Source organism: Zosterops lateralis (assembly GCF_965231275.1).
Source record: "Zosterops lateralis genome assembly, chromosome: 8".
Taxonomy (NCBI): domain Eukaryota; kingdom Metazoa; phylum Chordata; class Aves; order Passeriformes; family Zosteropidae; genus Zosterops; species Zosterops lateralis.
The window spans coordinates 4,673,774-4,689,382 of NC_139768.1; the positions used below are offsets into that span (position 1 = coordinate 4,673,774).

At 42.3% G+C, this 15,609-nt stretch overlaps 1 protein-coding gene across 6 annotated transcripts in view; it reads right to left on the minus strand.

The window, feature by feature from the left end:
• The window catches only part of ZMIZ1 (zinc finger MIZ-type containing 1), a 285,149-nt gene that overhangs the window by 145,124 nt on the left and 124,416 nt on the right, over nt 1–15,609 (minus strand). For all 6 annotated transcript variants that reach the window (XR_014590596.1, XM_083865867.1, XM_083865864.1 and 3 more), the window contains exon 3: nt 9,292–9,401. Coding sequence is in view for 5 of the 6 variants with exons in the window: in XM_083865867.1 (XP_083721993.1) it covers nt 9,292–9,351 (60 nt within the window). In the remaining variant the exon portion in view is untranslated. The remainder of the gene's footprint in view (nt 1–9,291; nt 9,402–15,609) is intronic.

Consider the following 15,609-nt stretch of genomic DNA (forward strand, 5'->3'; position numbering starts at 1 on the left):
TCTCTTCCAAATGATGAGCCAGATACTCTGCAGGACATGAATTTTGTGTGCAGGTGGTGGTGGCATTTGAAGTACCTGTGTACAACTTTGAGATTCACATGACCTGCTTGTTGTTTTCAGCTGCAAGCATGCAGGTTTTCAAGCCCTTCTTGACAACAATGGAAATTAAAATTCTCATATGGTTGTAAAATCCATGAATTTAATACTGAAAACCAAAAAGCAGCTATCAAAATTTATATATATAAAGTAAGCACACTCAAAATTATAAGTGCAGAATTCCTTTGGAGCTAAACTGAGCGATAATGGCTGGTGAAGGAGCTGACTCACTTCTCCACGCCTACTTGAGGACTTTTCTAACTCTGGTGTGTATCTCACTCTGACCCTTGAGGTGGGATTTGGTGGCCAAATGCTTCGGCAGATTCTGCCAGGCAATTCAGATTATTTTTTGTCCATCTTAATGCTCATCCAGACATGTCTGCAATGAAAATTTTCATTCATTTTCATCCAGACATGTGCAATGAAAACGCACTATTGTGCTGAAGGGGAGCAAAGCGAGGAGTAGGGAAGAAGGGACCTGGACAAAGAAAGAGCAGATAGAACGAACAGAGATTACATGCCCTTCAACTTCAGCAACCTGGGAGCAGAATTACTGTGCTCCTGCATGTGGGGCAAAGGGCATTCAGCTCCCAAATGAAAACTAACTACCTCTCTTAAGAATGTAAATGGGATTCCTGGTCAGACACCCTGGACAGAGCACAACCAAAGGGAGACAAGCTGGTTTCTGTGTGTTACTCAGTGCACAGGTACACTGCTACTAGACCTAAATTTGAAAGCTCACTCAGTGCCAAAAGTGCCAGATCAGCAAGAGCCATTTGCTTTAATGCATTGATAGAGCCTTTACTGCTCTAAACCCTGAGCAAGCTCTCTGAGTGACCCCAACCATGAGTCTGCCTCCTCTCCTATGCAAAGGCATCTACTTCAGGTCCCCATCCACCTCTGGCTGCCAGAAAAATCAGGTACAGAAATACAGGACAACACTTCCCAAGAATACACTTGAAACATAGAAAATGACATAACCTGAAACAGGTGGTTTCTCCATCCATCTTTATTTTTTTAACAGTCAACTGTGATTATGCAGAGCTTGCCCTATCCACAAGCAGCCATACTCAGTATATTAAAAACTCATCTGCAATCAATATTCAAAACAAATGGTCTTTTTCATGAGGATAGAGGGGAATATTGAGCTCTTTTTTGCCTTTTGGGAGTGTGATTTTCGTTTATCTGGATATGGGTATAGATAGTTCAATTCTCTACAGTCCCTTTCAATATCAAAGATTGTTTTATTTAGCAAAAAGTTAAAAGGCTCAAGCTGTGCACTTTATATACAGATAATCCCCCACCCTCCCAAATTAGTGTTTGTGAGATTGAGAGATCCCTAATTAATAGAATTATCTTGCACTTACATGGCTCATTCCATCGGAGGCTTTATAAATATTTTATTAGGCTCACATTCTGAGAGGCACTAGATATACTAAGAGAGAGATTAAAACCATGTTAGCCATTCCTACTTATGAAAAACAGCAAACTGAGTCACCTTTTCCCCCTTTGTCTACTGCAGCTTCTTTTTCAAAAGAAAACAAATGCTGAACAATGACCAGCACCTCTTTATCAGATGTTTTAACATCAAGAAAACACCGGGCAAGATCACATGCTAAACAAATGAGAAAAAGAACAAATAAAAAATATGAGTATCACTGAACTGAAAAAAAAAAACAAAAACACCCCAGGTTGTTCAGTTATGAACTGTAAGGGAATAAAATCCATATTAACGCAGATTTTCATAGATGCTTCTCTCACACACTTTTAGTATAAAGTGTGTGTATAATTCAGTACTGATTTGATAAAAGGTGAATGCTTGGTAATTGATCAGCCTTGCTCTGCTGCCTGGATCTCCTATACCATGATTTCTATGAGGATGATTGCACACCTCTAAGCCTGTGCTGGAGCAAAGGAAAGATACTGCAACCTTGGCTTGTCCATTTGTTTTACTAAAGTGTAAGAAATGGATTTAATATCTGATCCTCAAGAGCTATACATAGAAGCCAGAAGAGCTAGAACAAGAATCATCCCCTAACTCTGCTGATCAGAACTGCAACATTGTCTTCCTGCTCCACTCCTTTCAATCTACGTAACTGTAGTATATTCATCATTTACTTTCATAAAACTTTATGTTAAGTAAGAGAACATGCAGTAAATTAAACTTCTTTAGTCATACCTTACTGTGCCACCCCACCTCCTCCTGCTCAGGAGGAAACTGTGACTTGAGGGTCTAAAGGCTCTGATCAGATCTGACTGAAGATAGAAATGAGGCAGAACTAATGGCAGAGTTTTTATGCTCATCTCTTGGTTGCTGGTGCAGTCTTTGTACCTTCCTTAGGCTTATTTGTTCTAGACTTACCTGCTGTCTTGACAAAAAATAAAATAAATCTACTTTCATAATGTGTTTGAGTAGAAGATTAGGTGAAGGAATGAGGCAAAATGGGGTGTCTACATAAATATTTCTGTGTTGTGAACCATTTCATACTTTGAGGTACATATCACAGCATTAAGAAAAGTTTGGTTGAGTTGTTTTCTTTTATGCAGTTCTCACCTTATCAAGTCGTTTACGGACATTAAAGAAGTATTACATTATCCCTTTACTGGAAGGTTACTGTCAATAATGCATTCTTTAAAAAGAAGTAACACCATCTAAAAGTATAAAGCGAGTGGATGGCAAGGGCGGAAAAAAGCACCAATTCCTCTGATTTATTACTGAATCAACTTTAAAATTTTAATTAAAATAGAAAAATTTATTAATTTTCTAAATTTCAGGAGACTAAATTCACTGATTTTGAAAGATAACCAATAGTCTTTAGTAAATCCTATTGAACAGCAGCACATTTGTTGGACATATTTTGTTCTGCAATTAATTTTTTTTACTCATTTGAGTAATTTACTTACTTATTGAGCTTTTTATAGCACTTTTAATCAACTGATTTAATCTTCATTATTTTAATCTCTTAATCTATGCAGAGATAAAATCTCAAGATGATTACTTAAAATGATGACTACACAAACTGATACCACTGTGGAAGATGTAAAATCCACCCGACCTATTCTCACAGGTCCTACCAACCAGCAAGGCATTACTGAGATATTTGCAAATCAAAAGGAAAAAAGCTTCTCCAGACAGTTTTTCAATTACAAAATTTTAAACAGCAGGCCAGGTAAATTTGTTGCACAGAAAAGAATAAAATTATACTAAATCCTATGGGTACTGGAGGTTTTCTGTGTGAGTTGAAAATGCGCATTTGCCATTTCAAAATGGAAATACTCAGAATACTAACACAACTAATATTAAGAGTAATAACACCCCAGCCCTCAAGGACAGGTGCTGCAGTAAAGCAGCACAACTGGGAATGGGCAAAGTGAAGCTGCCACAACTTTACCAATCTGCATCATAACATGAGTGAGTTATAGTCCACCCACTGGAATCCTGTCAGATAAACAAACCAGCCAAATACTGCACACAACAACAAGGTGCTCTCTCCCCTTCCCACCAGAAGTGCTTCTAGCAAATTGTCTCCTTGCTCTTTCCCTTGCAGCTTCCCTACCAGGATGCAGGAATGCTGACTGACAAGTCTCTAAATGGACTAGAGGAGCCAGGAAAGCTGGTCTGCTCTCAGTTTTTCCTAAACATACTTAAGTCTAGCAGAGGAATATTCCAACAGACTGAGCACAAAAGCAGACAAGGAACTTGTGACTATAGGCTCAGAAAAAAAAGATATGAAAAAAATGTAGCTACTAACAGAACACTGATGGACCATTCAACCAATAAATTGTAACACTTGAGGTCCATCAAATGTCTTTTTAAGGAAAAGGAATTTTTCCCCTTCAGCCTTGTTATTTCATATTTAGCTGCTAAAACCCCTGGAACACTTACTTGCACAGAATACCAGAAGAAGTATATTCAAAATAAATACACTTTTTGTTAAAATACTTCTAATTTTCAATGTTCTTCAAGAATGAAATTTTCATGAAACTACTATGGACAGTTTTGTAAGCATATGCAAATGAAAAAAATGTATGGGAAGCATTTTATCTTTTATTAAAATCTTTTCAGCAGTAATTTCATACCAGTTCTTGGTAACCAGTCCAAAATATACTAAAAAATGACATGTTTAGGACTGCTTAGCATTTACATGAGTCTGCAACAATAACACTGAAGAGCAGAAGAATTAGTTCAAACACTTCAGCACTTAAAAACAGTTATGTAAATATACAAAGAATTCTATTTTCCCTTGAATTGCAAGTTACCAAAAACCTAGCTGCTGAATGATGAAAGAAATGGGCTTGCTTGTTTCCAATTTGAGCAAGAAAATATCAACACAAACACACAGCAATTACAACTTTTAGCATATCTCTCTGAATGGCTGGGTAGGCAGTAAAAAGCATTGCTAGGCAGCAATTCAGCAAGCCTTCTGGAAGGAAAGAGGGGAGAAATGCTAATCAGTTTCTAGAAATCAGCTGTGTGACGTGTGTGTGTCTGCAGTTACGTGGGGATCCAGCATCATTTGATGATCCTGCTCAATGTGCCCTGATGGATCATGACACAAGCAGCAGAAACAACCTTCTCTGCTCCCACCATGATCTAATACTTTTGACACCAGAGAGCCTTTTCACACCTCAGCTTAGCCTGTTACTATCATTTCAGAACAGCTTTGGTACAGAGCCTAACAACTGTACTCAGCACAGCGAGGAGATGTCACACACCCTTTCTGAAAGGGGCAGCTTCCTCTTAATTTAAATATAGAAATGTTTTTTTCCCCATCAAGAATTTCATAAGAAAGATACAGAAGCCTTACCAAACTGACTGACAGCAGAGACACAAAAGGTAGAAGTTCCTAGATTTATAACAGCCCAAGGTTTTTCAAGTAAACCCATTAGAGTAAGAGTAGAGAGATGTCACCCAACCCATTGATTTTCCCTGGCATTTGCTTCCATCACCTAACAAAAGTAATGGGCAGTGTCTGGTTAAAGCCACATCTCTGGACTGCTATGAAGAATGCTTTACTGGGATTTTCTATGCAGCAGGAGCCAAGCTGGCTCCTTTAGGAGGCTGTGCCCGGGCAGCAGGCAGTAAAGAAACTCCCAAATTCAGCTCTGTGCCCTCCTGAACCAGCCCCTGCTGCCCCACTGCTTCATGGTGTACATTGTGTCAAAGCCACTTGAGCCACGAGCCTCCAGCAGATAAACAGATTATTACTGCAGCCTCAAATATGGCAGGGAATTCTCAGGGGCTATCAGACCTTTGGTCTGCACAGAAGTAATTTTGTGGTTTTGTTTGTATGGACAAAGACCTACAGAAAAAAAACCTGTGCCCTGAACATCATCCAGCTTCCTCCAGTGTACCCTGAAGAGCCTCCTGTGTCATGACAAACTAATTGCACGTGTTAAGGAAAGCCTGTTACTTTGGCTTTTTCCACTGTACATCAAAAAAAAACATGTTTGATTTTAAAGCACACACACTTACAAATACTAAGGGAATCAGCTACAAAGAGACCACACAAGCTGTTCCAACCTTCCACAGAAGTCTGGAGTTTTTTTAAGCATAAATACACAGCCACCTCTTCAGTTTGCCCTTTCATCTATTCTGAAACACTTCTTAACACACACTTCATTTCCTAACTAGCTGATCATATACAAGTTTTTGGTTTGTAGCTTTAAAGCACTAAAAAAGATGAAGGCAAAACACAACCTTGATCCTGGAACAGAAGTCAGCAAGGATATTGTGGGTGTCTCACAAGTCACAGAGCTGGGAAAAAAAGAAGCCTGTCCTGACCCTGTGCTGAAACCTGATCTAGTTAAAGAGGCACAGGGATTACCATTTATAGCATTTCTCAGGGGCTGGAGTGAGGGGCAAGGAGGGCAGCAGACAGCTCTCAGTCTGGCTGCAGGAGCCACTGGCTGCCAGCAGGGTTATAAAACCTGCAGATGCTGGGCGCCAAGGAAAGATGCTTTTCCTCCCCTCTTGTTGCAGTGCACCTTCCACACCAACTGCTGTGTTAACCACCCCAAAAGCCCGTGTGTGCTCAGGAGAATAGCAGCACTGTCTGCTCACAGTCTGGGAAAAGAGGATAACAGGCGAGACCAGGAAGAAAAGGCAGACACATTTTTGTCTGACCCTGCAGTTAATCCCCAGAATAGGTGAAGATACACTGATGTGGCCAAACTCAACATGCACAGAGCAGTGTGAGGTCCAGTACTCAATGGGTGAACTGGAAATTACTCTTTCTAGTATTAGTCAGCTAATGGCCTGTCTCAAAGAACAAGGCAAATGTCCTCAAGCTGGAAATTTATGACCCTGTGACAGAGAGTTGAGTGTCTTCCAAAAAGGCTGTTAGTTTCTGTCTCTTTCTCTCTCTCTCTCTCTGGCAAAGATAACTACACAAGATTCTGGAATTACGAAAAAAGCAAACAGCACTTTTGATGCTACTTTCTTCAACAAAACAATTAAAAAAAAAAAAAAAAAAAAAAAAAAAAAAAAAAAAATCTTTCCGAGACATATTTTTGGTGTTCAGCCACTGTCTTGTCTTAGTCAACTACAGTTTGTCATGAGTTGAAAACAAGAGTTTTCTTCTTCTCTTCTAAAACAGAATGGGGGAACCACGAATTCAGAAGCATTCCCAAGCAGGATAGCTCCTTTTCAAGCATCCTTTGAGCTCTGACACAAGCATGCTCCTGGTCTAGCTAAAACCCCAAGCTTTGTTCCAGGATCAAAGGAAACAGAGGATGTTATGCAAATTCTGGGCAGCCTGACCTTCCTCCCTTCCCCCTGGCCTTCATCATCGAAGAAATATCCAAGCTGCATATGCAAAACAGCACTAAGTATAAATGAAGTTAGTGGTTTTAACTGACAGAGTACCCATTACATAGGCAAAATTATCTCTTTAAAACTTTAAGAAGTGCAATTTGATATTCTCTTATCTAATTAAAATAATATAAATTATGTACAGAAACCGACAGCTCTAGAAAAAGGAGCTGAGCAACATCCTCCATTTGTCTCCACTTGATGTAAAGGTCTGTTCTTACAGCCAGAAGGTTAAATTGTTCTGCAATTTATCCCTCATTCTTCTTCCTATGGGCTAGGATGGCCAGAAAGGACACCAATTTGTACCAGTCAAGGGCATGTTTTTTTCTGAACCAGATAGTTGTTCATAAGGAACTGGGATGAAATCCTCAAATTCATATTTTCCTCAGGCCTCTGACGGACCATTAGATGCATTAACTTTCACTGCAGATGATGAAAGGGAGAGACACCACAGAGTGAGGCTGGATTACAACCAGCAATTCTGCAGAAAAAGATTCCTATTTCTGCTCCTTGACCTATGAACTAGCTTTGTTTGATTCATTCTGAAACCCTCTCTCATAAAGGAAATATGGAGAGAAAAATCATCTGGTTTAGGTGTGAGCTGTAATCTGAGCTGTATCACCCAAAGCATGGTCAGACTTGCAAAACCCCACATATTTCTGCATTACAACACATTCTAGAAAATACAAACTTCCACTAATATCTAGGCAAAGCTATAACAATGTAATGATGGAGAGCTGAAGGAAGAGAACACATTCTTATAGAATCAAATAATATATCAAATTGGAAGGGACCTCTAAATATTAATAAGTCCAACTTCCTGCTCCTCACAGGACTACCTAAAATTAAATCATATGACTAAGAGCATCCTCTGGATGTTCCTTGAACTCTGACAGGCTTGGTATTGTGACCACTTCCATAGGTAGCTGTTCTAGTGACTGATCACCCTCTGAGTGAAGAGCTTTTTCCTAAGTCTGAATTTCCTCTGACACAGCCTCATTGCACAGCCTCTGTGTCCTATTGCTGCTCATCAGAGACAGACCAGCACTTCCCCTTGCTGCTTCTCTTGAGGAAGTTGTAGCTAAGGAAATAAATTTAAAAATGCAGAGCTACTCATCCAGTACTACCCTCATGCTTATCTTTTATCAGTTCCTTTGATTTAGGGTGCCTGTGTCTACAACACAAATCTATCAACAGAGAAATGCTGTGCTGTCTCAAGAAGCAATATGCATATGTCCTAGGGCACAAGTAGGCAGGCAGGTTTTTAACTTAGCTAATACAAATAAAAAACTAAAGTAGCAGGACTCTGCTGTCACCTGATCTGACAAATAAAACTGCTCAGACAACAGTGGAAAAAGTATTTGGGAACATTATTTCATGAAGGAATGAGTTCCTGTGTTTCCAATTCAGAAAATTTTAACCAGTCTGAAGAGATGAACTTTGGAGCTCATCTTCTGGATTCAGATGGGATCTTCAAAATACCTCTGTGCAACTTGCATTTATGCACCTGTTTGCTGCATGCATTCATTGATTTAGAGATAAACACAGGAAATATCAATATAAAAAAACATTCATAAAAAAACCCTTGCTCACCTCCTCTAAAAGGACCATTGCTATGAAAATTCTGTTAGGATTGTTGCATGAGGATAAGAACATACATGAGGGGAGAATACACACTGCCTGCAACCCTAGAGAGCAAAGTTCACTGAGAAGGGTAAAGCAGGGAAAGACAGTCCCTGCATCCCTGCCATTGTAGTTCCACTCTGTTATAAAAGCATTTGCAAGCACAGTTACAGTGGGGAAATCTGTAAATGAGACATAATTCACTGAAAGGCAGTGGCATGTGAAGAGCCCTTCATCTTCACAAACAGATGCTTCTGAAAATTTTACCTCGCAAACAGAAGTTTTTACAATCTCCATGCAAACTGATTAAGCAGCACTCTGAGCACTTGGAGGCGTGCCAGCCATCCAAGTTCTGAGTCTCCAGGCAGCGCAGGTCTCAGGTCAGCCACTGGATTAAGATCAAAACTGGCCCATTGGAATTGTGGATTACTGTGCTCAGAGCACTAGAATGACGGCCGCCCGCTGTGACCCTCCGGGGCTGAGCTGGCAGGACAAGCACCACTCTGCTTCCAGCTGAGACACATTTGTTCAGTCTCCAGGCTGAAGATTTCTCAGAAAGTTGTAAGGGAAAGTTTGGCTTTTGAGGTTAATACACCAGCTCTCGCTGCAGATACTCTCTTCAATGAGATTACAGTGTCTCATTCCTTCCCTCTGAAGGGCAAGGACACTCATTAAGCAACAGGTACCTGTAAAATGCAACACCTGCCACACAACACCCAGCCCTCATTTAGCAGTAATGACTTCCACCTTCAGCTTACCTGTTTTATGCACTGCAGCCGGTCATTGGTCTGCTGTATGTGCCTGTCCATAGAATTCATTTTGATTGTCTCCACTTTCTTCTACCTGAAAGCCATTAAAATCCCTCGATCTGCAAGACAAAAAGGACAATAAAGATCACTGAACTATACTTCCACCACCTGAAGAATTGAACAGAGCTGCTTGCAAGAGACCCCTGAGCACGCTGTGAGATAAAATAATAATAATCCAAATAACAATGACAGCCCGGCTTTTGCAAGGACAAGGGCATGGGGATTCTTCCTAATCTTCCTCTAGGAGAAAATACCTCCCATAAATATTAAATGAATCAGATACAGCAGAGTATTACATGGCCAAAAATAGCACAAAATGTGTGTCCTAAAGAATCTGGATTTCTGGATTGAAAATAAAGGCAACAGGTACATTTTGGATTCTCCTCCAACCAGCAGATCTATTTCATGAGCCCTTGCAATGGCCAAGAGGACAGGGCAGGAGGGACTGGGATCCACAGCTCAGCCCAGACTGTAAGAATGACAAATATCCAGATGCACAACCAAACGTATATGGAATAAGCCTAATCTTCAGAGCAATGGGCTGCACAGTTCCTGCCTTCTAGAAAAATTGTGTTCATTCAAGTATCTATAGCTGAACAAACTACTTGTTACTTCTGGAAAAACACAGCACAGCCTGCAGTCTTTTGGTCCATCTCTTAACAAACAGTGTAATTTAACGCAAATTAAACCTTCCTGTGACTTAAAAATCTAGAAAATAAAAATTATGGCTGAGAGTAGTGTTTGGAGTTCATGAACAATGAGTGGGCACAGAAATGTATACCCAAACGCCCTATTTACACCGAACTTCATGGTAGCACAAGCAAGATCCCAGTCTTGCACAGAAACCTCTCCCTCATGAAATCTCTTCAGTGGCACTGAGTGGTTTGTTATTCAGAACACTGTTCCTGACAGAACTCCACTCTCTCCATACACATAAGAGAGAGCAAATTTTTCAGAGAGTTGTCTGGCTAGAGAAGCTGTTCACCACTTCTGGTACATGACTCAACACCTCTTCAGTCAAACAATTCCCACCACTGTCCATACTCAACTCCCTTGAGGGGAAGAGGGTTCCCAATGGTGGGAACCTTCATTACACAGCTCTCACAATGAGACAGACCCCAGAGCACAGATCCACGTACATCCCACACACCCAAACTGCTGGAGATTTCTGTACTTGGCTGATAATGTTCCTTCATGGCTCCTGCTGGATTAGACTCAGGGGGAAAAAAATGTTTTCTGCTAAACAACTAAATGAGGTCTTAGAACAGCAGCTCAAGCTCCTCACCTCCATGCTCTAGATACAAGAGGGCTCAATAAAGCATTCCTGTCAATAAATTATAACACTTATGAAGAAGAGCCAGTTTCACATGCAAAGTATTATCTTTTGATTATGCCACTGCCACCTTCTCAATAGCAAATGCCATCCAAAGGTCCTTTAGCAAATGTAAATTGATATATTTTATTAAAAGCCAGTTGCACAGTCTTATCTGCCTGTAGGACCCCCAAACAGACCTCGGTAGGCATGAAGTTTAATCTCTCAGTGGACAGCAGAGGTATTTATCAAGAGATAAACTAGCCTAGACATGACACTACTTCAGCAGTGATCCATCTTACAAGCTGGGACACATTATCTGCATTTTAATTGAACATCAGCACACATGGAGAAGGGCGTACTGAAAACAAATACATATACAAGCACACAGATGTCTGCTGAAAAATTTGAAGACACACAAACTGAGGCACCTTTTTTTTTCTTTAAAGAATGTCATGGCATTTTTGAATTTTACGATTTCACGTGTACACATGAAATACCACCTCAGTTCGCTGCCTTACAGTTACATGAACAAAATCAAAGGTTGCTATCAGCTACCTGAGCCACAACTCATTACAGTACTTGTCCAAGCTTCTCCAAGCCTGTCTGGAAAAGCAGTGGGGCAGAACACATAAAAGTAACTCACCTAACTGAGCTGGAACCCGACAAGGCTCTTGGAGGCAGGACTAGGAGTGCAATCCCCTACTCTCCTACACAGACAGCGCACACAAATTCTGTAATTAACTGACCAAATTCAGTCTCCAAAACAGTTCTGGTTTTAAAACCCAGTGGCTCTCATAGAATAGCACACTCTAACTCTCATCTTTCCCCTAGTGGCTAAAAGAATTTTCACTTCCATGCTCAATTCCACTTGTTCTCACATCATTAGCTCTGTGGCTGAGTCTTTGCCCTGCCAGGCTCCCTCTGCCTCTTCCCCCTCATGGCATGGATGGACGGTCACCCACCAGCTGTTACTGCTGACAGTTTGCTCCTTTCACAGCCCAACCTCATTTATTCTCTCCTGGTCAAGAGAAGGCCCTCAGCTCACCAACTCTCCTGGACAGTAAACATTTGTTGCATGAACCAAACAGTCAAAATTGTACTCCTGAAGCCTCATCACATAAAATGACACAACACTTTGTATTTGAAATGCCCTGCCTCGAGAATCATCTTTATCTTTCTCTCAGACACATCATAAGAGCATCAAATAGAGTAATTTTTTTCAGTGAGCATACTGGCTCTAAGTAATTCCTGCTATAAAAAACGCAGAGCTTATTAGTGGGAAACCATTATTATCTGGAAATTACTCTTTCATGGGCCTCAGCAAGAATTAAAAGATTAAACATGGAAAGTGAAAATTATCATAGAGATCAGAGATTTCACCATGGCAGAATAAGCATTTTGACACCAGACCATTTTGGCTGGAAGAAAAATAACAGCAGAATTAAATTTCCAGTAACTATACCTACTCCATGGGTATTTCTGTACTCTGGCCTCGCTCCCCACATGCACATCCACACCCTGAAATTTAAAAAAAATGCCCTTTCTGTCGATCTCATCCTATTTTAAAAGCAGCAGCAAGATCACCTTAGTTGAAAATAACAGTACTTAAGATACAGAAAGGCCGTCGGGGCTGAATAAGAACAGACTTGTGCTCGGTTAAGTGCTGTGCACTTATCAGGTCACAAGTGAAAAGGACTTTGCAGGGTCCCTGGCTGGCCTGTGGTGTCCCTGCATTAGACAGCACGCTGAGATTCAGCCCTGCCAGCAGCTCAAGGGACAGCAGGGGATATTACTGATCAGGATTAAGGCTACTGGCAGAGGAGGATAGAGAAGGGAATTTTTTCCCGGTGCTTTGTAACAAATCCCCTCTGTTTGATGCACACATTAGCCAGAAAGGTTGTACACTACTGCTTTACGTGCTTACTCCATCCAGAAGGATAAACAAAAAAAAGAAGTGTTCCCAGCACCTTCTGGTAATTCAACAATAAAACCCCCCTTCTTTCTTTTCTGAGGCAAAGACCCAGTCTTCCCCTCTTTAAAAAAAATAAAAAAAATTATGTGAATTATTCTTCCTTCTTCCCTCCCCTCTAGCACTGAGAGTTTATAGCCCTAGGCTATAAGTAATTAAAGAGGCCTCATTTACATATTTATGATGTCTCAAAAATGGAGAATGGTTTTTTTAAAGGAACAGATGTATTGACCTGTTAGCCTTTTCTTTCTTAACCCTAAACATACTGAATCTTTTAAACCATTATTACAAAACCCTCTTCCATATTGAAAAATGAAGGAAAATTTTTGCTGGCTCTACAAAACAGAATTTCAAGAGATTCTGCTGCACTCTGTGTTGGGTGACAGTTCAGCTAAGGAGACTGCAAATATTATATCAGAAACTGAACTTCCAAGTTACACAGGTAAGAAAACAATTTAGTAAAATGCTGTCCCCACAAGCTCCTAAGGCAGCCTGAACAGCCTCCTAGAGAGGGGAAAGAAAAATGAAGCCAAACTGTTTTCAAACATGTCTAATAAAAGTATTTGGCATTTTCAGAGTGAGTGTGGATTCAGTTCTGATCTGGATTTCACTGTGGATTCAGTTCTGTGAGCTCAGAACTGCCATCCACAGTGAGAGCTGGGGACCAATGGAGCAGGGAAATCTGCTCCCCTGCGCCCAAGGGAGACCTGGATCATCACTGACACAGGCCAAACCTTCTCCCTGAGTTTAGAGAGACTTCACACAGTGCCTTCTGCTCTCGTTCTCACAGGCTGCCTTCCCTCACTGCTGGGCAGGGATGGAGCTGGAGCAGAGCTCAGAAACATCAGACAGAGATGGAGCTGGAGCAGAGCTCACCAGAAACATCAGAGATGGAGCTGGAGCAGAGCTCACCAGAAACATCAGAGATGGAGCTGGAGCAGAGCTCACCAGAAACATCAGAGATGGAGCTGGAGCAGAGCTCACCACAAACATCAGAGATGGAGCTGGAGCAGAGCTCACCACAAACATCAGGGATGGAGCTGGAGCAGAGCTCACCACAAACATCAGAGATGGAGCTGGAGCAGAGCTCACCAGAAACATCAGAGATGGAGCTGGAGCAGAGCTCACCAGAAACATCAGAGATGGAGCTGGAGCAGAGCTCACCACAAACATCAGGGATGGAGCTGGAGCAGAGCTCACCACAAACATCAGCTGCTGCCCACCCCCCTTGCTGCACAACATTCCTCCAGTTTTTAGCAAATAATCTTTCCAGCAGAAATCCATTCCGAGGGCAGAGGAGGGAAGGCAGCCCTTCCCAGGAGGCAGGGGAGGCTGCTGTGAGCGGTGCTCGGGGCCAGCACAGCACAGCATCACCCCAGGTCTCTGTTTCCACAGGAGACCAGACACCCCGTGGTGGCTGCACCAGACAAGACCTAATTTGGAGCCACTTCGGACCACTCAGGGCAAAGAAGGCCATAAATAAAAAGGAAACGCCTTCATCGTTTAAGAAATTTTAACAGCAGGTGAGAAGGGAAAATGAAGATCACTTCCCTAAGCAGGGATTCAGCACAGCAGCTCCAAAGCATCCTTGCCCCCTACCGCCACAGCACAGGAGCCGGTTAATACTGTTTATTCAGTCAGCTAAAAACTAATAATTCCCACCAAGTCTCCAGCATGCAGAGGGTACGAGAGGGAGGACAATCTGTATGTAGGAAGTGACTTTGATGAAGGAACAGGCAGCGAGGCCCGGGCTAGGGCAGGTACCGGCGCGGCCCACCAGGGGGCGCCGCCGGGCCGCGCCACCGCCCGCTGCGGGTCAGGGGGACCGGGGGGGACAGGGACAGCCCGGGGGGGACAGGGACAGCCCGGGGAGACCAGGGAGGACCGAGACAGCCCGGGGAGACCCGGAGGAACAGCCCCGTTCCGCCGCCTGAAGCACAGACCCCCGAGGAGCAGGGTCCGAACCACCCCAACAGCTGCCTGTCGCTTGTCCCCTCCAGTGATGGATTTAACAAACATCACATCTCTCAGAATCCTGTCCTGCTGGCAAAACGCGGCGGTGCGGAGACAAAACCCATCTAATTCCACTCGACGCGTCCCTTTGCCATTAAACACATTGCACGAAGTTGTGTGCCTTGAACTATGAGAACGCACCTCAGTGTGTGCGCACGCACAGGTTAACGCCGCTAATTGCGTGTAATTGCCTCGATTGTCCCGCTCAGCCCCCGGCGATGCTCGCCCAGTCCAGCCCAGCCCAGCTCTGCACGTCTGCACTCAGGCACAGGGCTCATACAGCATCCACAGGGCTCTGAGCCCGCTTTTCAGCACGAAAATTTTCAAGGATGCTTTCAATCATCTGCTGGAAATAATTTAATGTCTATCCGCAACAACTAATTTATTTCTTCTACTAGGTATGGTACAAAAAGTATAAAATGTCAGGTGAAAGGCTGTTCTCGTCGTTAAGCACTTGAAAAAAAGGAAGTTGTTTTAATAAAGGTTTATTTACCATAAGCTGTTAAATAGCTGCTGCTTTGAGCTGTTAGAAAGGGCCAGATGTGAGACAAAGCAGCGTTTGTTGTGCTGGGTGAGGAAGAATAGATATTTGTGCTGTGCTGCTTTCCATTGTTGCTCTACAAATGTGCAGTAATCCCCAGAAGACTTTCTATCATCTTTGACTGCGAGAGAGAGGGAAAACCAGTGTTGTGTGAGCACACAGCGCCCGGCAGGCTCGGCTTCAGGGAGGTGGGAGCAGGTTTTTTTGTAATTTACGGTGGCTTGAGCTGCAAGGGCTGGCAATTTTGTCGGGTTTAAGGAAGCTGTTTCCGCAGCCGTGTGCTTGGGAACGTTTTTATATACAGAGCCTATTATACGCAGGCACCAAGAGCCAGCCGGATACACACAAAAGCAAACCCACACATGCTTTTGAAAAAAAAAAAAAAAAAAAAAGAAAAAAAAAAAAAAAAGACAGCATGACAGCTTGCAT